Source organism: Ctenopharyngodon idella, chromosome 9 (genome assembly GCF_019924925.1).
Source record: "Ctenopharyngodon idella isolate HZGC_01 chromosome 9, HZGC01, whole genome shotgun sequence".
In the NCBI taxonomy this organism is placed as follows: domain Eukaryota; kingdom Metazoa; phylum Chordata; class Actinopteri; order Cypriniformes; family Xenocyprididae; genus Ctenopharyngodon; species Ctenopharyngodon idella.
This window is the reverse complement of record NC_067228.1, coordinates 22,681,042-22,703,170: the sequence shown is the minus strand read 5'-3', so window position 1 is coordinate 22,703,170 and position 22,129 is coordinate 22,681,042. Positions and strand designations below refer to the sequence as shown.

The 22,129-nt window shown below is 40.6% G+C and overlaps 2 protein-coding genes across 8 annotated transcripts in view; one reads left to right on the top strand and one right to left on the bottom strand.

Annotated features, from left to right (window-relative positions):
- Positions 1 to 15,542, top strand: part of igf2bp2a (insulin-like growth factor 2 mRNA binding protein 2a) — a 74,764-nt gene extending 59,222 nt beyond the window's left edge. For 3 of the 7 annotated variants that reach the window (XM_051904630.1, XM_051904635.1, XM_051904634.1), the window contains exons 12-15: positions 368 to 487; positions 1,472 to 1,546; positions 1,751 to 1,882; positions 12,286 to 15,542. In XM_051904630.1, coding sequence (XP_051760590.1) covers positions 368 to 487; positions 1,472 to 1,546; positions 1,751 to 1,882; positions 12,286 to 12,534 — 576 coding nt within the window. In that variant the 3' untranslated portion in view covers positions 12,535 to 15,542. The remainder of the gene's footprint in view (positions 1 to 367; positions 488 to 1,471; positions 1,547 to 1,750; positions 1,883 to 12,285) is intronic. The other 4 variants (XR_007931510.1, XM_051904633.1, XM_051904632.1 and 1 more) reach the window with 4 other exon arrangements.
- Positions 15,543 to 19,333: 3,791 nt separating this feature from the next.
- tmem41aa (transmembrane protein 41aa) lies at positions 19,334 to 22,122 on the bottom strand. Its single transcript, XM_051904647.1, is given in 6 exon segments — positions 19,334 to 20,193; positions 20,195 to 20,349; positions 20,426 to 20,564; positions 20,671 to 20,832; positions 21,178 to 21,328; positions 21,865 to 22,122. Coding segments are annotated over 6 exon segments (846 nt in total). The 5' UTR covers positions 22,038 to 22,122; the 3' UTR covers positions 19,334 to 20,127.
- Between the last annotated feature and the right edge of the window lie 7 nt (positions 22,123 to 22,129).

Genomic DNA, 22,129 nt, shown 5'->3' with positions numbered 1-22,129 from the left:
CGAGAGTCTGAACAATGAGTCATCGGTTTCCTATGGTTCACACATGAGTGTCAGGCAAGTCAGGTTCTTTAGAAACAGATAAGAGGTTTGTGTTCTCAACATCACTTTCGTGATGAATGGAGTGTTTTTGTCTCCGTACAAACCTGTGTGAACCTTCAGGGCTCAACTTCCAGCCTGCGCTGAAGTGAGCAGTATCTCAGTGGGAGTGTGGGGGGTTTCCCATGGAGTAAACAGACACATGGACATTTTTACAAACCACTTTTGTAAAAGGATCACATGCTCGGATGGATTTTGGAGGAATCCCTGATTTACAGCATCACACTGAATTAGAGGAATATTTTGCATGTTTCTTCTGCCCTCTCCGCAGCAGGCTCCTGAACAGGAGGTGGTCTACCTCTTTATCCCAACTCAGGCTGTCGGTGCTATTATTGGCAAGAAGGGCCAACATATTAAACAACTGGCACGATTCGCAGGAGCCTCTATTAAGGTAGGAGTTCCTGCCTACTAAAATGCGTCTGCTGTCATGTCATATCTGTAAAATGAAGGGTCCTTGTGTGTTTTTGTTATGTGAAGCACAATTATCCATCTAGTTTTCTGTGTCCCATTGCTGAGATCCTTGATTTGAAACTAACCATATCAGAGTCAGGTTTGGCTTAGTGCCTTAGTGTGGGTGAGCCAATCATCTGTAAACTCCTCACTGTTGATTCAGCCAGTCCTGTAGGTTGCTGGGTAATCACTAGGGTGAGACAGTTCACCAACCCATGGTTCAATATGTGTTTGTGCCTCAGTTTATTTCATGTCTAATGGCAAGTGAACTATTACGCTACAAATTTTGGGGTTGGTTAGATTTTTTTTAACGTTTTTGAAAGAAGTCTTTTATGCTCACCAAGGCTCCATTTATTTGATCAAAAATACTTCATTACAGTAATTCTTCATATTGTTGAAATAGCGTACACTTAGAGAGTGTCAGTGACCTTTAATAGTAGCAACAGAACTGTTTATAGATGTTTTCTATTTCAATAAATGCTGACGTTTCACCAAGTGTGAATTGTTGTATGTAATTTTACAGTGTGATGCATTTTACTGCAGCATATGGTTTATTGATGTCAAATATTTTACCAAACTGAATTCTTGACCACAGAATCTTTAAACAAACTGAACATGGAGAAATTTAAACTATTATACTTCCATTAATTGGGAGCAGATCCCTCTGGTGGTTGTGTGATGTGACTTCAAGAGAATAAGCTGAATGAATGGTTCACACTCTAGAAATAAAATAAATATTATTTAAAGCAAATTAAATTCTGTCAATAGCATTTGTGGCATGTTGTTGATTATCTCAGAAAATAGTGATTCATATCTTTGTATGTAAATACAACAAAAAAGTGTGTACAGAAATACACTCATAGTGGAATTCTCTTCTGAGCTCATCAGTTGAAGGTTTGTTGTTCTTCTCGTTGTTCATATTCAGATTGCACCTGCAGAGAGTCCTGACGTCACTCAGAGGATGGTCATCATCACTGGCCCGCCAGAAGCTCAGTTTAAGGTAAAGAAATAAATAAAAACTTAAAAGCCCAGTACAGTTAGTTACATTCAGTCTAGGTGCAATGGAATGAATGAATGACTGAATGGATGAAAATGTGATTTTGGTCCCAAAGTACACAACAGTTGAAAATTTTTAGGCCTTTAGCCCTGTTGTACCCTATCATGACCCTGAAAAATGACGAGTGTCTTTGCTTCTGCATTTTAGGCCCAGGGCAGAATATTTGGGAAGCTGAAAGAAGAGAATTTTTTTACTGCAAAAGAGGAAGTGAAGCTGGAGACACATATAAAAGTGCCCTCTTCAGCAGCTGGGAGGGTCATCGGGAAAGGTGGCAAAACGGTGAGAATACGGTGAAATATAGTATTAAGTAAGATCAGAATCATTCACTGATGTGCTGTATATAGTAGGCCTCCTTATATATAGTAGGACTCCTTCATGGTAGTGATTTCTGAGGTTTTTATGACAGGGTGAGCAAACACAACTGATGTGGCACCAGGCCACATTGTGGTGTTAGATTATAATTTCACTTTTTTAACTTTAGTTAGTGTGTAATGTTGCTGTTTGAGCATAAACAACATCTGCAAAGTTACAACGCTCAAAGTTCAATGCAAAGGGAGATATTTTCTTTTAAAGAATTTGCTGTTTAAAGACTATAACAAACGGCTGGTAGGGACTACAACAAGCTTCTTCCTGGGTTAGTGACATCACTAACCCTAAAATTTACATAAACCCTGCCCCCAGGAACACGCAACAAAAGGGGTGAGGCCATGTTGGGCTGTTTTAGAGAAGGGGAAGAGTTGTTGTAGTAGAGTGTTATCATGCCATCATTTTACGCCAGCTTTTATTCTCCAGCTTTGTTGTTGTTGAGCAACTGAAGCGCGAGCTGTTAAAGCTCCGGCTCATTTGCATTTAAAGGGACACACAAAACCGGTGTGTTTTTGCTCACACCCAAATAGAGGCAAATTTGACAAGCTATAATAAATGATCTGTGGAGTATTTTGAGCTGAAACTTCACAGACACATTCTGGGGACACAGAGATAATACATCTTGTAAAAGGGGCATAATAGGTCCCCTTTAAAAAAATACAACAGGGGAAATAGTGTTTAATGGGGTTTATTTCAGAGTCTGAAAGCCCTATCTACCTTGAGCTTGAGTAATGTCACAGACCTAATATAGGATTCTGATTCTCAATAAAATGTTTACACCTTTTCAAACAAGCACATACCATCACAGCTGTTTACTCATCACTAGTCAATATTCTTTTCATTAAGCACCATTATAAACAATAGAGTCAAAATGGGTTTGAAATAGGAAACAGTGATTCTGAGAATCCATAAAACATTTAAAGTAGCTTTCCCAAAAACAATTAAATGTTCACTGTTAAAGAATGGGAACATTGTTGATTAATCAAAGTTAATGTGGTGTGAAAAGTTCCTGAAAGAGCTCATACACGCCACCAGAGCAAATTATGAAAATGTTGTTATTGTTTTTGATAATCGTTATACATGTACCTGACTCATTTTTCCATGTAATTTGCTTTGCAAAAAGACTGAAAAAGTCTGTGAAAGCTTTTTTTCAAGCTATTTAAAGGGTAAAAACTTTATTATGTCTAAAGTTTGGTTATTATGTTATATAACTGTTACTTTTCGGTCTAAGGTGAAAAGAGCAGGCTGATCCAAATCACTGTGACCTGTTTCAGACAGGGTTATATGTTTTAGGAACTGTACGTATTGTTTCTAGTAAATATTTGTCTCTATTCATGGGGCCTCCAACCGCCGGGGCATCATTTAGAGTAGATAGCCCTTGCATTTGTTACCCAAGGGCATAACAGCAGATTGGTCTTGATGAATGTCATGCACTGATGAGCAGCTGGATATGTGCTGCTTGTTCTTTTACTGATTGCCACATAACGTTGGCACACTTTGACCCAACTGGCATTATGACTGTGTAGGAAACTTTTTCCTCGTCGAAGCAGAGACCAGGAGACGTTGGGATATCTTTCAAGCAGAAGTTACTCTTTATTGAGAAACGCGCTGTGCATCGCTGTAGTCATCCAAGTCTAACTAAGGCAGTGTACTTGGTAGTTCATATACATTCAAGGGGGAGGGATACATAGAGTAGAGGTGGAGACAATCTAAACAAAGCATGCAAATGCAGTTCAGGAATCAGCCCATTCCCTACATTTCCCAGCCATGATCTAATCAGCATAACGGTGTCATTCAAATGCATAGGTGCTAATCCAATCAGTCTGGCAGTATTGCCCATACCTTTACATTATCATAGAGACAAAGGCACAGCTGTGCTTTGAGCTTGTTCTGCCAAATGGTTAGGAAGTGTATGAAGACAAAAGGTTAATTTCACAGACACCTGGGCTGCCTGCCCTGATCTCCTTAGAATGTCATTATCTTTACCTCAGAATGTAAAACACAATGTATATAAAGTTTTTAGTTCATATACTATTACATTGGAACCTAGATATAACATAGTACAAATTTGTAATCCCACAGTTCCCCCTTTGAGAGTTCTAATAACTCTCACAAAATACAAATTTAGACACTTAAAAGTTTCATTCTTGTAACCTATGATCATTACAGGCACATAACACTTGCTCTGTGTTGATTGTCTTTAGTGACGAATGGCATGTTGACACAGAAACAAACATGCAGCTAGGGCCCTTGTCGTTATTACGGGTAATAGTCTTTTCTGGTTGGAACAGTCATTTCCTTGTGATGGTCGTGGGTCATTTGTTGGATGAAACACTTGATACTGTGGACGCACAGATAGTACACCAGTAGGAAAAACAATAGCAGAATTGCTATTTCCTTGATCCACAGCCAGGGTTTACCTAACAGGTTTCCAAACCATGAAGAGTTGTCATCTGGTGTAATTTTGCTGAAAGATCAAGAATGTCTTGTTGGATTTTGTTCAAGTTCTCTGTTGGATCCATTAACCCGGTACAGCACTCAGGTCCGATAATGGTGCATGCTCCCCCTTGCGTTGCAAGAATGTAATCCAAGGCCACTCTGTTCTGTAAGATCATTATCTTGTGTGAAGCGAGAGTGTCCGTGATGTTACCCAGGGCCAAAGCCGTATCATTGGCCAGTTTCTGTACAGAATTCGATAAGCTTCTGTCTTGATCAAGGGCCTGCATGACATCATAAGATGGGATTAATGCTCCAAGAGTTCTTGACCACCATGTTTGTGCACAAGTGAGTCCTGGAATGCAGCCATCTTCTTTGTTTGTGGTAGGAGCTGAATTATGTAGATGTGGGGAATTTTTAAAGGTGGTATCTTCTGTTATTAGGACTGGAGTGGATTTCAAGTTTTCTCTGACTGCAGGTAGGGCATAGACTAAGGTGCACCTGCCATTAAACTTGACCGGTAGTACACTATATATTGAGGTTCCACATAGCCAAAACATGCCGGTTGGGGGGGGGGGGGGGGGGAATCCTGCACCATTGGTTCACATTAAATAGCTTAGATAATGAGCGAGTCTGCCTAATACATACTTCCTCATTCTTTTGTCGTGTGGATGATGAAATTTCTGTCTTCAGTGACATTCCCATTTTAATTATGAAACTGCATGCAGCACTGGGAATTTTTCCCAAGTCTTTAGAATCTGAGGATAGATATTCAACACACCAACTAAATGTCATTGGTAAGAGTAAGTCTGTCATAACAGGTGTGGTTGACGTCAAATTGCAGGACCTTGAACCTGGAATGCAACATGGTGAGGCTGGAGGAGTAGTCACATCATGACATGTGCTTTTGTTAAAAATTCCATTAGTGAGAACACCCAATAGAGTGCAGGTATCACAGTCAGAAATAGGGTGAGCTACCCATGGAACTCCTGCTCCTACCGAAGGTGGATGTGGCATGCAAACGTTCTTTCCAGCAAACAAGGCGTTTCTTGACATATTCATCAGCTCTAAGAATATGTTGTTTCTGGAGTCTACACTTTGTGCGACGTCCATGATGATGACTAGTACGGCAATCTTGATCATGTTGATGGATGACTGAAGTTCCCGTATGTGATTCTCTGCGTTGTGTATTTAATTTTTCTTCCGTTGGCTCGGTAGTGAATCTAGTTTTCTTTTAGAGGTTGTGGCTTCATATGCAGGTGAGAAGGTCGGTGCGTATGGGTCTCGGTAGTGAGTCTAGTTTTCTTTTAGAGGTTGTGGCTTCATACGCAGGTGAGGAGGTCGGTGCGTATGGGTCTTGGGACAGCCATCAAGTGGTATCTGCACAGAGTAAGAAAGAAAACAAAAGACAACAGAGCAGTATTTGTTGTAAAAGACTGCAAACGCTAGGGTTGTATCCTCTGTTCAATCTGAGTCTGCTATTGTTGTTCCTTCTTTCCCTATTTCTTAATTCCTGCGATACCTAAAGAACAGTGAGGTAAGGATGGTCTAGTGGGTGGGGGAAGGCCTATGAGGTAATCTTCACCGCAGGATTGGCCCCCGAAGCCTGTTGCATTCGGTTCTTTCCCAGGCTCCTCACTGGTCCGTGTGTCCTATCCTATCCCTGTAGGTGGGGGAACAACTTTACAATGTGACACATGAGTCCAGGTTTTCCTTCCCTGACACAACACTGCAGCTGCTGTAATCAGCATCACTTGATGTGGTCCATGCTCTAATGGCTTGTTTCTGAATGACTTTATCATGACCCACTGACCTGGGATGATCGTGTGTCCACCTTCTAGTGGAGTCTGCCAACATGACTCAACTCTTTCTCTGGCACTCTGTACTGCCTTTGTGAGGTTTTCACAGTAAGTGATCAGAGCATCTGAGGCAATGTGTACATCAGCATTTCTAAGATCAGTCACACCTGGCATCTGCATTGGGCGTCCTGTAATAATCTCATGAGGGCTCAGTCCTACTGATCTGTTAGGTGACGCTCTCATACTACACAGTACCGCTGGCAGTGCCTCGACCCATGGTACTCCTTCCTGATGCATTTTGCTTAGCCTGGTTTTGATTGTTTTGTTCGCTCTCTCAACCTGTCCTGATGCTTGTGGCCTGTAGGGGCAGTGAAGATTCCACTTAATTTTCAACATTTTAGACACTTCCTTGACTACCTGTCCTGTGAAGTGTGTACCTTGATCTGAGTCAATGTAATCTGGTAATCCCCATCTGGGAATGAAATCAGTGACAAGACATTTAGCAGTATGTGCAGCTGTAGCACGCCCTGTTGGATAAGCTTCTATCCATCTTGAGAACTTGTCTAATACTACCAAAACATCAGTTTTTCCCTTACAAGGAGGCAATGATATATAATCAACTTGCAGGTGATGAAATGGTCCTGGTGGAGCTGGGGTATGTGCTGCTGCTGTAGCTGTTGCTGGCACATCATTATTTTTCTGACATGTAACACATCTTTTGACTGTTTCGGTGGCTACATTTCTGAATTTTGGATTCCACCATTGATTTGAGAACCTGTGATTCATCGTTGCTGGACCACTGTGACCCAAATTGTGTATTTGTTGAGCCAAATATGGCAGTAGTGATTCGGGAGCGACATACTTCCCCTCTTTGGTCCAGCAGCCAGCTGAATCCACTGTGGCTCCTTTGTCTAACCATATCCATGCTTCATATAGAGGAACGTCTTTGTACAGATCAATTATTGAGTCAGGAGGCAGAATTGTCTTCTGTGCTATACTAACTGAACACACTTGTACAGTTGTATAGGAACAAGCCTGTTTAGCAGCTACATCAGCAAGAGCATTACCTTTAGCTTCCATAGTATTAGTTGTGAGATGTTCTTTCACTTTGATCACCGCTAATTTTTTTTGGAAGTTTCATGGCAAACATTAGATCTTTCACTAATCCAGCATGCTTAATGGGGGATCCAGCAGAAGTTAGGAACTGTCTACTTTGCCAAATGACACCGAAATCATGAGCTATCCCAAAAGAATACCTGGAATCAGTGTAGATATTTGCAACCGATCCTGGAGCTAGCGTGCATGCTCTAGTTAAGGCTACTAGTTCTGCAGCTTGAGCTGAAAAATGATCTGGAAGCCGACCTGAAGCTACCACTTCAGTGATGGAAGTAACTGCATAGCGTACTCGTCTGTTACCATTAATGACTTGAGCTGAACCATCAACAAACAACTCCAATTCTGCATTCTCTATAGGAGTTTCTTTTATTTCACTCGTAGCTGCATACGTGCGTGTAACACAATCGTAAGTCATTTCTCCTTTATCCTCTAACACAACTTCAGTCATTGCAGACATCATACATGAGGATGGGTTCGTGACTGGCGCACGCTGTAAAACAATGTTCGGGGCTGTGAGAGTTGTTAACCAGTTTTCCCAACGAGAGGAGGTGACAGAAGTGACTTTTGCTTGATTCATTAGTGCGGACACTGCATGAGGGCATCTTACATTTACCGTCTGTCCTAACACCATTCCTGATGAAGCCTGAAGAGCTAGATGAACTGCCTGCACTGCTCTAAGACATGGGCCCATCCCTTGAGCGACTATGTCAAGTTTACCAGAATAGTAATGAATGGGGCGTAAACTGCCCCCATGATCTTGCATTAGACATGCAGTTATAAAGCCTAAGTGTTCATGGACATAAAGCACAAAGGGCCTATCAGATTGTGCAATTCCTAATGCTGGTGCTTGACATAGTGCTCTCTTCAAATCATTGAAAGCTTTGAGATGAATTTCTTCCATACAAACAGTATCGGAATCTTTAACCTGGCCTTTCAACAAGTCATAGAGAGGCTGAGCAATCGAGGCATAGTCTTCAATCCAAGGTCTACAGTAACCTGCTGTTCCTAAAAATGATCGGAGTGTTTTAATGTTAGTAGGCGGAGGTATGGCTTTGACTGAAGCGGCGCGATCCTGTGTAATGGATCTATTTCCTGCACCAATTGTTTGACCCAGAAATGTGACTTGGTTTTTAGCAATTTGAGCTTTATGAAAGCTGCATTTGTGTCCTCTTTTCTGCAAATAGTCCAACAATGCTGCCAATTCAGTTTGATGTACCTCGTGATCTGTAGAAGCAATCAAAATATCATCGACATATTGAATCATAGTGGACTGTTTGACTGGACATTCTGGGTCACACAAATCACGTCTGACAGCCTGATGGTATATAGTTGGGGAATTCTGAAATCCCTGTGGTAACCGTGTCCACTGGTATTGCTCATAGTCAACTGTGAAAGCTAACCATGTCTGGCTGTCAGAGTGCAATGGTACAGAAAAGAATCCATTAGACATATCAATTACTGAAAAAACCTTACAATCTAATGGTAAACCATTACAAATTGTAGATGGATCTGCTACTAGAGTGGTGATTTTATCAATATGTTTATTGGCTATTCTGTAGTCTATGGTGAGTCTCCATGTCCCATTGGATTTCTTGATGGGCCATATGGGTGAGTTACAGGGACTGTTAGTCTTAACTAGCACTCCTTGCTTTAGCAGGTTTGATTCCCTGTATAGCTTCCTTATTGATTGGATATTGTTTGGTAACAGGAGGTGGAGTTCCTGTCAATTTGACTGGTTCTACACCTGTCAAAAACCCACAATCATCCTTGTCTTTAGCCCAAATTGGATGATTCTGTAAGAAAGCATACTCAGGAGTGGTTGCATTATTAGTAGAAATTTGTGCTGAGAAAATTTTTATGCTAGCAGATTCTGAGGACAGGTCTAAAGTTAGATGTACTTGTCTCAGTAGATCCATGCCTAGAATTGTACCTGTATTTAATGGAGCACATAGCAATTTTGTAGTCAGAGTCTTCAGGCCTAACTGTACCTCTATGGACGGAGTTTCATACAAAACAGAATCTTCACCTATTACACCAGTTAAACAAAGTTTAGTTTACTTGTATGGGATGTTTAAACCTTCAGCCAATTTTGTAGGAATTACTGTAATTTCTGCACCTGTATCAAGCAAAAAGTCAATCTCTTTCTCTTGTATGCTACCTTTCACAAAAATTATTTTGTCATTGTGATGGATTACAGGGGAAAGGTAGCTACTCACAGCCCCAACAATTAGTTTTTTTCCTGTTCTTGTTGTGCTTTTAGAAGAGCCTGAGCAAGCTGTCCTAAAGTTTCAGTGTACCTTGGCGGAACTACTTCAGGGTTGTAGGCGGGCTGAGAAGGAGCAGAGTTATGCCTAGTATTTCTTTTACTATCTTGCAACTTCTTCCTACACTCTTTCTCCCAGTGACCTGATTTTTCACAGTAGTAGCATTTGCCTTCTTTTTTTAGGCCATCTATTGTCTTGATTCGTTGTGCTAAACGTAGCTGCTACTACTCTCACTTTTGCCTTAACATCAGCATCTCTTTCCCATGTAGCTAAGCTGTCTAGGTTACTTCTGATGGTTTTGTTAGACCAAGTTAGATCTAGGAATGGCAAGGCTTTTCTGTACTCGACTAAAAGGCCATCTGACCAGATGCGGACTAAGGGTCCCTTGTCTTCTAGCACACTTTCAGAATCATCAACTATTCCACTGTAAGTCACAGCTGACTGACAAAACCTTTCAGTGTATTCACTCACAGTTTCTTCTTTCCTTTGCATACAGTTAGTGATTCTGGACCAGTCTATTTTGGGTCCCATGATATTCTTTATAATTTTCAAAACACCTTCTCTCAAATCGCCTTTACTGACATGTTGTAGTTCAGAAGTAACAGCAGACTCAAAACTGTTGAATTCAGTTTCAGTTAGAATTTGTGACATCAGCTGTGTGACTTCTGTTAACGACATGTCATAGAGACGCATTTTGCTTATCAATGCACTTCTAAATTCAGAAAAATTTGTGCGTGCTGAGGGTAAGCTCTGGGATAGTCTCTCTATATCTTTAGGTCTTAGCGCCTTGGCAACAGTTTGTACTTGGACAACAGAAGAGTTTGGAGGAACAGTTTCAATTTCCTCAATTCCCTGAGATCTTCTCCTAGCACCACATACCTTCACTGAATCTATGGGCACATCAGTTACTGATTGGATAGCTACATCTTTTTCAAAGAAAGCTTGTAAGTCAGGATAATTGTTATCAGACTGACTAACTTCATCCACATCATTTTTTGCTGCAGCTTTGTAGCGGTTCAATTTCTTAGTCAAAGAAGATACTCTAGCACGGAGCTCTTTGTTCTGTTCCTCTAGCTCTGAGTTACGCTGAGACTGTTGTGTAGCTAGCGCTAAACCAAATTCTCTGTGGCAGCAGATAGTGCCTTTCACATTGTTCTTGCGAATACATGCTCCTAGTACCTTTTTACACTCATCTACAGACCAAGTCTTGTCTGGATGGATCTCATATTTCTGAGTGAGTTCTTGTCTAACCTTCTCAGTGACTATTAGGTTCATTTGCACTCCTAACTGTGATTTGAATTCGCTATCTGACCACAAAGGAGTCGCGAGACCGCCTTTTTCAGTTGTAGGGATCAGTCTAGCATTCTTTCTAAACATTTTGTGAGTTTCTTTGTTACCACACAATCAAAACACTAAAACTTCTCTGAATAGCAGAGGGTACACTTGTTAACACAGATCAACTATTGTCAACATTCCCTGGTTGAACAGAGGATAACACAAATTATTAGCACTTTACACTAATTCTTCCCTGCCTGAACAGCGGATAACCAAATATTAGCCTGTAATGCTAATCTTCCCTGCCTGAACCGAGGATATCAATATTAGCACGTAATGCTAATCTTCCCTGCCTGAACAAAGGATACCAATATTAGCATGTAATGCTAATCTTCCCTGCCTAAACAGAGGATACCAATATTAGCACGTAATGCTAATCTTCCCTGCCTGAACAAAGGATACCAATATTAGCATGTAATGCTAATCTTCCCTGCCTAAGCAGAGTATACCAATATTAGCACGTAATGCTAATCTTCCCTGCCTGAACAGAGGATAAATCTTCATCTCTAAAAGAACATTTTTAGAGGATAACTTAGTTAACCAAACCCTACAGCTGTCTGTTAACTCTTCTCTGACGGCGCAGAGGATAACAATTTTGTACTGGTCTTAATGGTTCTTTTGGATAGAGTATCACTCACCAACCCTTGGGTGTACAGGAAAATTCAGCCTGGATCTTCTTTTGGATCAGATCTTTGTTGTGCTTGAAGTTTCAATCAGGATTGAGGTGAGAAGCTCTATCCGGGTCACGGCACCAAAACTGTAGGAAACTTTTTCCTCGTCGAAGCAGAGACCAGGAGACGTTGGGATATCTTTCAAGCAGAAGTTACTCTTTATTGAGAAATGCGCTGTGCGTCGCTGTAGTCATCCAAGTCTAACTAAGGCAGTGTACTTGGTAGTTCATATACATTCAAGGGGGAGGGATACATAGAGTAGAGGTGGAGACAATCTAAACAAAGCATGCAAATGCAGTGCAGGAATCAGCCCATTCCCTACATTTCCCAGCCATGATCTAATCAGCATAACGGTGTCATTCAAATGCATAGGTGCTAATCCAATCAGTCTGGCAGTATCGCCCATACCTTTACATTATCATAGAGACAAAGGCACAGCTGTGCTTTGAGCTTGTTCTGCCAAATGGTTAGGAAGTGTATGAAGACAAAAGGTTAATTTCACAGACACCTGGGCTGCCTGCCTTGATCTCCTTAGAATGTCATTATCTTTACCTCAGAATGTAAAACACAATGTATATAAAGTTTTCAGTTCATATACTATTACATTGGAACCTAGATATAACATAGTACAAATTTGTAATCCCACAACTGTTAGGTAGTGATGTCATCAGCTTGTTTCTCTGAACCTCTGTCAGGTTAACGAGCTGCAGAACCTAACCAGTGCAGAGGTCATAGTGCCACGGGACCAAACGCCAGACGAGAACGATGAGGTCTTTGTCAAAATCAGTGGGCATTTCTTTGCCAGCCAGGTAAATTATACATTATATATCACTACAAATGTGGACAGTGTTTGCTTTAATATTAAACCTTCTGCTGTTTTATTCAAAAGGACTGAAATTTACAGCTCTAGTATGTACTGCTTTAGTGATGGATCTGAATTCTGAAAACATGCTACACTATCCTAACCAGCAGCAAATAAGTGTCTTTTTTCTTCCATGTTAATATGAGGTTTTGTCCTAACCAGCCACTGCTGTCAAGAGCACTGCATGAGAAGACGTATAGTCGGCCACTTGGGCTTTATTTTTCCAAGCTGGGCGGCCCCGTCTACAGTCAGATCTCATTGGTCCAAAATTATGCACACCTTAACTGTGACTATGATTTTGTCATTTTGCACAACATTGCATTTCAACATTGATTTGAAATCTGCAACATCAAGTGTCATACACTACCGTTCAAAAGTTTGGGGTTAGAAAAATTCACAAATATTTCACAAAAATATTAATCTGCACAACTGTTTTTATCATTGATAATAAGTAGGAAATGATTCTTGAGCAGCAGATCAGTATATTAGAATAATTTCTGAAGGATCATGTGACACTGAAGACTGGAGTAATGATGCTGACAATTCAGTTTTGCCATCACAGGAATAAATAACATTTCAAAAAATATTAAAATAGATATAAATTGTACTAATATTTCACAATTTTACTTTTTTTTTTTTTTTTTTTATACTGTATTTTTGATCAAATAAATGCAGCCTTTGTGAAAAGAAGAGACATCTTCCAAAAAAATCTTACCAACCCCAAACTTTTGAATGTTAGTGTATTTTACTTCATTTTGTTCCTTGACCATGTAAAAGCTAAAAGCTGTTGAATTGGGTGTAAATAAAATCACCTCTTATTGGTCAATGACACATTGCAGCAGTGTTGGGGGTAACACATTACAAGTAATGTGAGTTATGTAATCAGATTACTTTTTTTCAAGTAACTAGTAAAGTAGTGCATTACTTTTAAATTTGCAACAAAATTTGAGTTATTTTTTCAAACAAGTAACGCAAGTTACTTTGTTTTCCCATTTATTGACTGACAGTTCTCCTGTCCCCATGTTGAGAGAAATCGGGAGTGAGTGCCAGAGGCGTTGTGTGCGCTGTGTGAACATGATGGTTATTCTAAACTACTTCTAGACTAAATGTGAGCGTACATTTACTCATTTACTTCTCCTGCATCATATTCTTTATTCAAGAATGGCAGCACAGCTGAAAGGCTTGTTTGTTTGAACTGCGCCCTCTACTGTACAGGCATGAATTTGCATTTCCTTCAGCCTGAGGCTTATCCATTTCACTTTTGGTGTGAAAGGGCCTGAACATTTGCCAAAAATAGAACTTTTTTTTGTTGTTATAAAAACAAACAAACAAATAGCCCAGCTCAGATGAGAAGTAACGCAAAAGTAACATAACACATTACTTTCCATAAAAAGTAACGAAATCAGTTACTTTTTTGGGGAGTAATGCAAAATTGTAATGCATTACTTTTAAAAGTAACTTTCCCCAACCCTGCAGTGACAAAAACATGAAATCATATTGTCTTACAGTGCCACCTTCAAGCAGTCATCTCTCTCCTACCAAACATTTACCACTATAAACATGCTCTCCTCTGGTCCCACAGACTGCACAGAGGAAAATCAGGGAGATCATCCAGCAGGTGAAGCAACAGGAGCAGAAGCACCAGCAAGGCGCCCCCGTGACACATCGCTCCAAGTGACCATCAGGGCAGCCCCAGCGGGCACCTGCCAATGAATGTAGCCCTCCCAACTGGAATCAGACCAGACCGGATGCAGGGGACCGGCCGGGCAGACCAGCAGCCGTGGGATCAAAACCAAAGAACTTCTTTCTAGGGGAGATGAAGGAGCCACAGGCAGAAGGGCTCTGAGTGCACTGCCAGCTTGGGGAGGGAGGGGGGAAGGAAGGAAGCGCAAGGAAGACAAGTGTTCTTTTTATTGTTCAAACACACCCTGACTGAGAGAAGAATAGGTATAGGGCTTCTGTTATCAGGATGGGACACATCACGATCGCCCCAAGTAACAATTTCTTTAGAAACTTCTTAATTTAGGCTTAATATAGGGTTAACAAAGATAAGACGCTCCATTAACACGTGTACACTGATGCATTTTGATTTGAGTTGTGTTGCTGTTTTGTTGGGTAGGAAAGTGTGGGTGTGCACTAGCAGTTGGCGACCCATTTTTTTTTTTTTTTTTTTTATTTTATTTTTTTTTTATAATGCTCAGATTGCGATTTCAGTGATCCTCAGCAGTATTCTCACCAGTACACTAGAACAAATATACTGTTATCTGAAGCAGAAGTACGATTCTTGTTTTGCACAAGCCATTGGGCGAGGAGTGCACATATGCGGTTGCGTGCACATATGCGGTTGCGTACGCATAACATTATGTTTTTCAAATTTCTTTGATGTTGGGAACGAGAATGTTGGGAATTTTAAAGAACAGAACGTTTACTTATATCTTAGCCTGTTTGCATTTCAGGACACATCATCCAACGCAACGGATCCTTGTTACTTAAGCCTGCAGTGTGCCAACGGATGCAGTTGAAACATTTCTTACTGTGTATATCTTTCATTTTTTAGCTTTTTGTTTTTAGTTTATTCTTATTTCTATCCAGCTCTTACACTCCCTTTTTATTTTAACGCCAGTTTTTTTGCGGCCTCTGCATTTTGTCATTTCATTGCCTCCACATTCTTGTGGCGGTAGTCATCATGAGACGGAGTAGGTATGTAGTAGATGTGGATTAGGAGTCAACACCCCTTGTTTGCTTTAGGGGGTATGAAAAGAATATAAAGCAAGCACCAGCGCCTGAAAGACAGCGCACCTTTACTGGCTTGGCATCGGGCAGAAGCGAAATCGAATGTGCACCAAGAACTCTGCCTTAATCTATGCTGAAAGCAAACGAAAATATGAGCGACTCAAAATGTGATTGGAGGGTCAGGTTTATTGTGGGACGAGGAGGCACCTGTGGTACACACACGACCGCGTTTGGCTTTAAATCTCTTTGTCAGGGAGCTTTCTAAATGGCATGACATCTGTGAATGTACAATAAGCAGCCTTTTAGAGAGAGCACCACCCTGTCATGTTCAGTGAGCTGGTTGGTCAGCAAAATTGTTTTTGTTTTGTTTTATTATAATTTTTTTTTTTTTTACCAATACTTTTTGGGAAACTGATCGACTATTTCAACAGGACGTGCAGGCATGGATATCCCTTTGTGCTTTATTTTCTTCTACTTTTTGACCATGGAAGCTTGTGGCCTTAACGTCACCGGTCTATGACATCACAGACAGCTCCCTCACCCAATGAGAGCTAAGCCTCATCTTCCAGACGCAAGGTTTATGCCAATACGCACAGCTTCCATATGTGTGTATGCGTGTGTGTATATAGATATATATATAAAGAGAGAGAAATATTTATGAATCTATTTTTTTTCCTATTTTGTGACGAGAGCTATTAATAAGAAACAGAAAAAAGTCTTTTTTTTTTCTTTTTTTTTTTCTTTTTTTTTGGTGGAACACTGCCATGTTATTCTGAAGGGAAGTGTTTATTTTCTTGGAAGTAGACTATGAATATTGGTAGTATACTAACAGTAAGAACAGTAATGAATCAACGCAACACTTGTATCAGAATGTGATTGGCGTGCATGTCAGTATTGTGATCTACCTCAGGCGTCAGGGTACCTCAGTCCAATCTTAATTTCCCTTTTTTTTTTTTCTCCCGACATTTTGTATGCCTTGTAAACTGAAAGTTTTGAACGTTTTCTTTTTAATGATAATAATAAAAGATCAAGAAAAATACTAGTCTGAAGTTTTCAGGTCCATCTGACAAAGAAGAATGGATCTTAAAGCTTTCAAAACTGTATGTGAATATACTGCGTTCTTTTACCGATTACGATTTATAAAATGTGTAACTGAGGGGTACTTACCTGCACGAAAGGGGTTCTGAATGTGGATATTGTATACTGATGTCTAGATCAATGACAAATGGTTGAAAGACTATGAATATCAAGTAGAATGGCTTAATTCAAAGCATTACGTTACGTTGTCTGAAACGTAAGCCAGCTTTCTCTTTACATTTTATAAAAATGAGTCCAAATTCAGGAATTACAGTAAGACCAAATTTTTTTAATTGAGGTTTTTCTAGCAAGGCCTTTCACAAAACAAACCCGGTTTGATACGAATAAAAAAAATTAAAAAAAATAAAACCGCTGTTTTCTTGATGTAATAATTCACAGAGTCACTGTGTTTGTTTATCGTAATCACACAAAAATCACAAATGCAGGTATTTTTGTCTCCTCAGATCTGCTCTGACCGCAGTGGATCTGTTGCCTGTTACTGTACATGCGTGTTACCTCTCAAAGACCGAGGCCTATGTCAAATCGAGATGGAAGACAGTAGACGGTCAGGTCCAATTATGTGAACTTGCAAATCTGGTTGGCTTTCATACAGTAATTCACATGATTTGTCTGTGGACTGAACTGCAAGAAGTCCCGCTTTATAGTTTTAGTAACCGTTTTCGGTTGGGGGGTGTGTTACCGTAGACCTGTGTAAATTGTTTTTTAGGCTACCTACTGAAGTAACTTGTCCACACGTGTCCATAGAGAGTAGCTCAGATGCCGACAGTGTTTCTATTAGTAAAGGCTAGAGGCTTCTGGTAGATCAAGTCAGTTTGTGGATTTCTAACAAGTTTTCACTTGAGAAGCTGAACACGGTTCTTACGGTTCTTGACTCTGTGAAGACTCGTAGCCAAATGAGGCCGTTATTTCCCCTGAATTATAGACTTTCTGCTTAATCTCAGGTGTTTGCTCATTGATGGAGTTCAGGTTGTGTAGCAGTGTGATAACTCGGTTCACTTTTAAGCATTATTGTAACTGTAACACGCGCCACGCTGTCGATAGACACCTATCTAACGTTCAACAATGGTTCTTAACTTTTCTTAAAGAGTTTGTATTTCAAAGCTTTGTCAGGTGTGCATCAGTCGTGCATCAGTATTTAACTTTACGGAAGCATTAGTCGATACGTGCATTAACTAACATCACACTGTTATATTGTCTCTGTAATCTGGTAATTAAGCTGCCTCGCTATCCATTACGATATCCTGTAACATAACGCTAGGGATAATTGAGGTCTTTGCATTATCTTTAGGCCAAAAGTCATAGCTTATATAAGTCGAACAAATCAGGTCAGTTTAGGGTAGCTGTTGTTTATAGTCTTGGCATGAAATTTCATTGTGGTCTGCTTTGGGCCCTGAAACTTTTAGGGTGAACGGAGACTGAAAGTAGGTGCTGTTCTATGTTTTTTCGATAATCGGTTGATATTAGAATAGACCACAAACACATCTATAGTTGCTCACAGTATGACGACACCGTTCTAGTTGTGTTTAACTCGGGATGAGAGCAGGAAATCAGAGCGATGCATGAGAAATCAACGCAAATCAAAGGCTGTGAAAAACTTCTTTGCGCCTTTTCCACGGCAGATCCATTCCTACGCAGCTCTCTAGCTTCTCACATTAGTTCATTTCGAGCGATGTGAAACGGAGACTGGGCTTGCTGCACTGCCTGCCGTGTACCCTTAGCTGGATTGTGGGTAGTGGGGGGGAGGGAGGGGGACTGAGAGCTGATCTTTTTTTGTTGTTTTTTTTGCTAACAACCATGTTGTTTTGAAATGTAGGCGATCTGTACTGCTGATCAACATGGATTTGAGCAATAAAAATTCTTTATAAAATTCTTGTGTCCAAAGCTCATCTTGTTCACATCATTGTTGGCCAGGGGTGTTCAATCCTTCTCTTGGAGGGCCACTGTCCTGCAGAGTTTAACTTAAATCCTGTTAGCGTTCCACTGTACCTCCCGCGGTACCATGCATATTCTCCAAATGGTTCAAGAACAGTATGCAATTTACTTTGGGTATGCCTTTTTTAGGGGTTTTAGGCTAATTTTACAGGAATGCTAAGGGGTTAAACACAACTGAACTTCCATTTAGACTATTTCCTAATATCGTGTAGCCCTAGCACTATTAAAGGGGTGACTGTTTCGGACACAGCCCTAGAAAATTCCACTCAAGTGTGTTTGGGCAGGTTGGAGCTAAACTCTGTAGTACAGTGGTCCTGCTGGAGCAGGACTGGACACCCCTGTTTTATTGGGTATGATTGGGTCAAACAAATGCACTAATCATAATGTGATGGTATTTTTTCCCTTTAATTTAAAAACTGCATTCATAATATTCATCAACTGTACATATGAATGCTTGCTTGTGACACTCCTCTGATCTCAAAAGGCGCTCTAGTAACTGACGCTAGAGACTGCGGTCTTTAGCCTCCTTGTTAGAGCGCCCGACTTCCATGCCGGTGGATCCGGGTTCAAGTACCGCTTAGAGCAGGCGGTTCAAACAGGAGGGGTTACATTGGTGCTGTGACCCGGGTGGGAGTGAAGTTTAGGGGGGTGAGTGTAACGGACGTAGGCCGGTAAGAGCTGTATGTGTAAACCTCACTCCCCTGATCTCAAGAAGCGCTCTAGTAACTGATGCTAGAGACTGCGGTCCTTAGCCTCCTTGTTAGAGAGCCCGACTTCCATGCCGGCGGACCCGGGTTCGAGTACCGCTTAGAGCAGGCGGTTCAAACAGGAGGGGTTACATTGGTGCCGTGACCCGGGTGGGAGTGAAGTTTAAGGGGGGTGAGTGTAACGGATGTAGGCCGGTAAGAGCCGTGTATGTAAACCTCACTCTCCTGATCTCAAGAGGCGCTCTAGCAACTGACGCAAGAGACTGCGGTCTTTAGCCTCCTTGTTAGAGAGCCCGACCTCCATGCCAGCGGACCCGGATTCGAGTACCACTTAGAGCGGGCGGTTCAAACAGGAGAGGTTACATTTGAAATGAACAGCATGCAGGTGTGATTAAATTTTCTGACAGAAGCTAATGGAATGAGTTTATTGTCAGATGATTAATCACATCATAAACAGCTTTACTCACATGATGTGGGTATTTGGTGAATGAAATACTGCATTCTGCTCACAGCATTGCAAATGGCACTGGCACATAGAAAAGAATTTACTTTAATTCACCATTTAAACACTATCAAATTGGATGGGCTTTCAGTGACTAGGCATGACTTTACTTCTTGGATGTCTGCCTCCCCATATAGAAAAAACCCATAGTGAATATTTACAACTTGATGTTCCATTTTAATATTTACAAGTACTCCAACATAGTAAAATATTAAATATTTTCCCACTCAGTGAGGTAGTTCACTTTTTAAGGCTTGTGTGAAATTTCCACAACAGTAACCAACAACCAAAATCCACAATATCCATATTACTACAGTCTGTACAAAAAGAATACCTCAAAAATTTTGCTGCAGGATTCCACATCTTTAAAAATCACAAAAGCCTGTTATGGACAGCTGATGTGCATCGGAATAAATGTACAGTAAACTCTGATTTGTACATGAAAGCAGGATTCAGAATTCCAGACCAACAATATTACAAATAGACACAACAGAACATCCCAAAAGGCAGCAAAAAGGTTCTTTCTCTCACATTACAATCTGTGCCAAAGAAAAAAAAAAAGTCTTCCAAGTAAAGAGTATGTAAAAAATTACACTTCCATTTTAAAATATGTTAGGACACACACACACACACACAAAAATGGAGCTCTTAAAAAGCACTTTATATCCAAGTGGGATCGGATCAATGAGCCCAACACTGTCGCTTATCGGTTCTTCTTGTCTTGCTTGAGTCCGTTTGATTCAAGGCCGTCCAGGTGGAGATGCCTGAATGCTGTATTTACGGATCAGAGCTCCAGGCAGCAGGGCGACACAAGCAATAAGGAGCAGTTTCAACACCACACTCCAGGAGAACAAGTCATCCAGAGAGGAGATATGAGACAGCATTGAACCCGTCTGGACGCAGATGAAGTTGTATGGCATCAGGCCTGAAAGACAAATAAACATGTTTGAAATAAATGCTACAGATATCAAGGGAAATGTTCTTCATTTAACTGTGTTTACCAATGAAGACAGCCATGAAGAAAAGAGTGACAGGAATATTCAGTATTGGGGAGGTCATGTTTAAGAACCAGTTTGGACTCATGGGAAAGAATCTCAGGAACAGCAGAAAAAAGAACAAGCTACTTCTGTTTTCCTCGACCTGGTAAAAAAAAAAAAGTAAAAATGAGGAAAGTTATGAATGAAGTCAAGTGATTAGCATACTTTGTGCTTTCAGACATCTTAGAAGACAAGATTACTTGATGTACCTTCTTCTGCAGCATGGCTACCTTGTCAGGAAACAGTCTCACAATGTGCTGCTTGCCAAACGCCTGGGACAGGAGGAAACAGAGAGTGGCACCTACTGTGGTGAGGACACAGGCGAGAAGAAGACCATACCACGTCCCAAACAAGGCCCCAGCCAAGATGTTCTGGGGAAAAAAGTCATACGCTTAGTAGAAGTCAGGATCAAAGGATACAAAAGTGCATGTTGTACATAACCCTCCTGCTGTGTCAATAATATGGGAATGCTGTTTGTGTAGGGGTCAAATTGACCCTTATTGGTTTCATGCAATTCGCTAAAAAATGACAATGAAAACACTAACACTACTGCAACTTGTCAGAGACTATATATAGAGTGAGAAATTAGTTGCTTTCTTTGTGTTGGGGTCAATTTGACCAGCATAGTTTTGTTCAAAATGAGCCTTTCAAAAACATAACTGTGTAGAACATTTGCATGCACATTCAAGAACATAAGAAGTACAAGTTGCTCTTACTAAAAAAGAGGAACCGGGAATGGCAAAAGCCTGCTTGTAGAGGTAGGCACTGCAGAAGAGTAACAGCACATATCCTGTGTGCTCTGTTTTATAAAACTGCAACAGCTCTGCCATCTCTTTCAGCTCATCCAGGTCTGATGGGAACTTCAACCTGGACCGAAACAAAATATAAAATATGAAATGAACATGAAAATAATAGTGGTTTAAAACATCTACGAGACATAATAATACGTTTCATTTTATACAGTCCATTTAAAGCAAGCTTCTCTGTGCTTACATAGGGGAAAAAACATTAAAATACAAATAAAAAGAAAAAAAATAAATCAAACAAAAAGCTAACCTAAAGAAATATAAGATAATATCTAAATAAATTAAGAAAGTGAGTTTCTCTAATATGAGCTGGTAGAACATCGCAGACACTAGTAGTGGATAATCATGAGTAAACTTCTGCTTTATGAAAATGGCAGCAACAGAACAGATCTAATTTCACTACCAAAGGACAAATGACAGCTGGAGACAAGGACAAGATATAGAGCATCCATTTTGGGAATGCTTAACACTTGTTTTACGCTATGCAAGCTATACATCATCAAAATGTTTTGCATAAGACTAGTAAATCACAATTCGAGCTGTATATAGCGAAAGACAGACCGTAGTTATCATCACACATGCATCAGAGAGGCACACCTAGAGGCTGCAGTCTCCATTTCACTTTGGCTGTCTTCACCATTAGATTTTGCCGTGTCTCCTTCATGGTCCTGTTTAGGCAGCTGAGGTCCAGGGGGGAGATAAGAGGACAGTAAATAAAGGTAAAATGTCGCCGTCACTATTACAGCGATCAGTCCAGCAAGCGAGCGCATGACGGCGTAACTAGAGGGCGCAGACACTGCATGTCCAATTCATTCACTGTGGATAACTTCCGGGAGCGAAAGTACGAATCCTACGTAAGCGA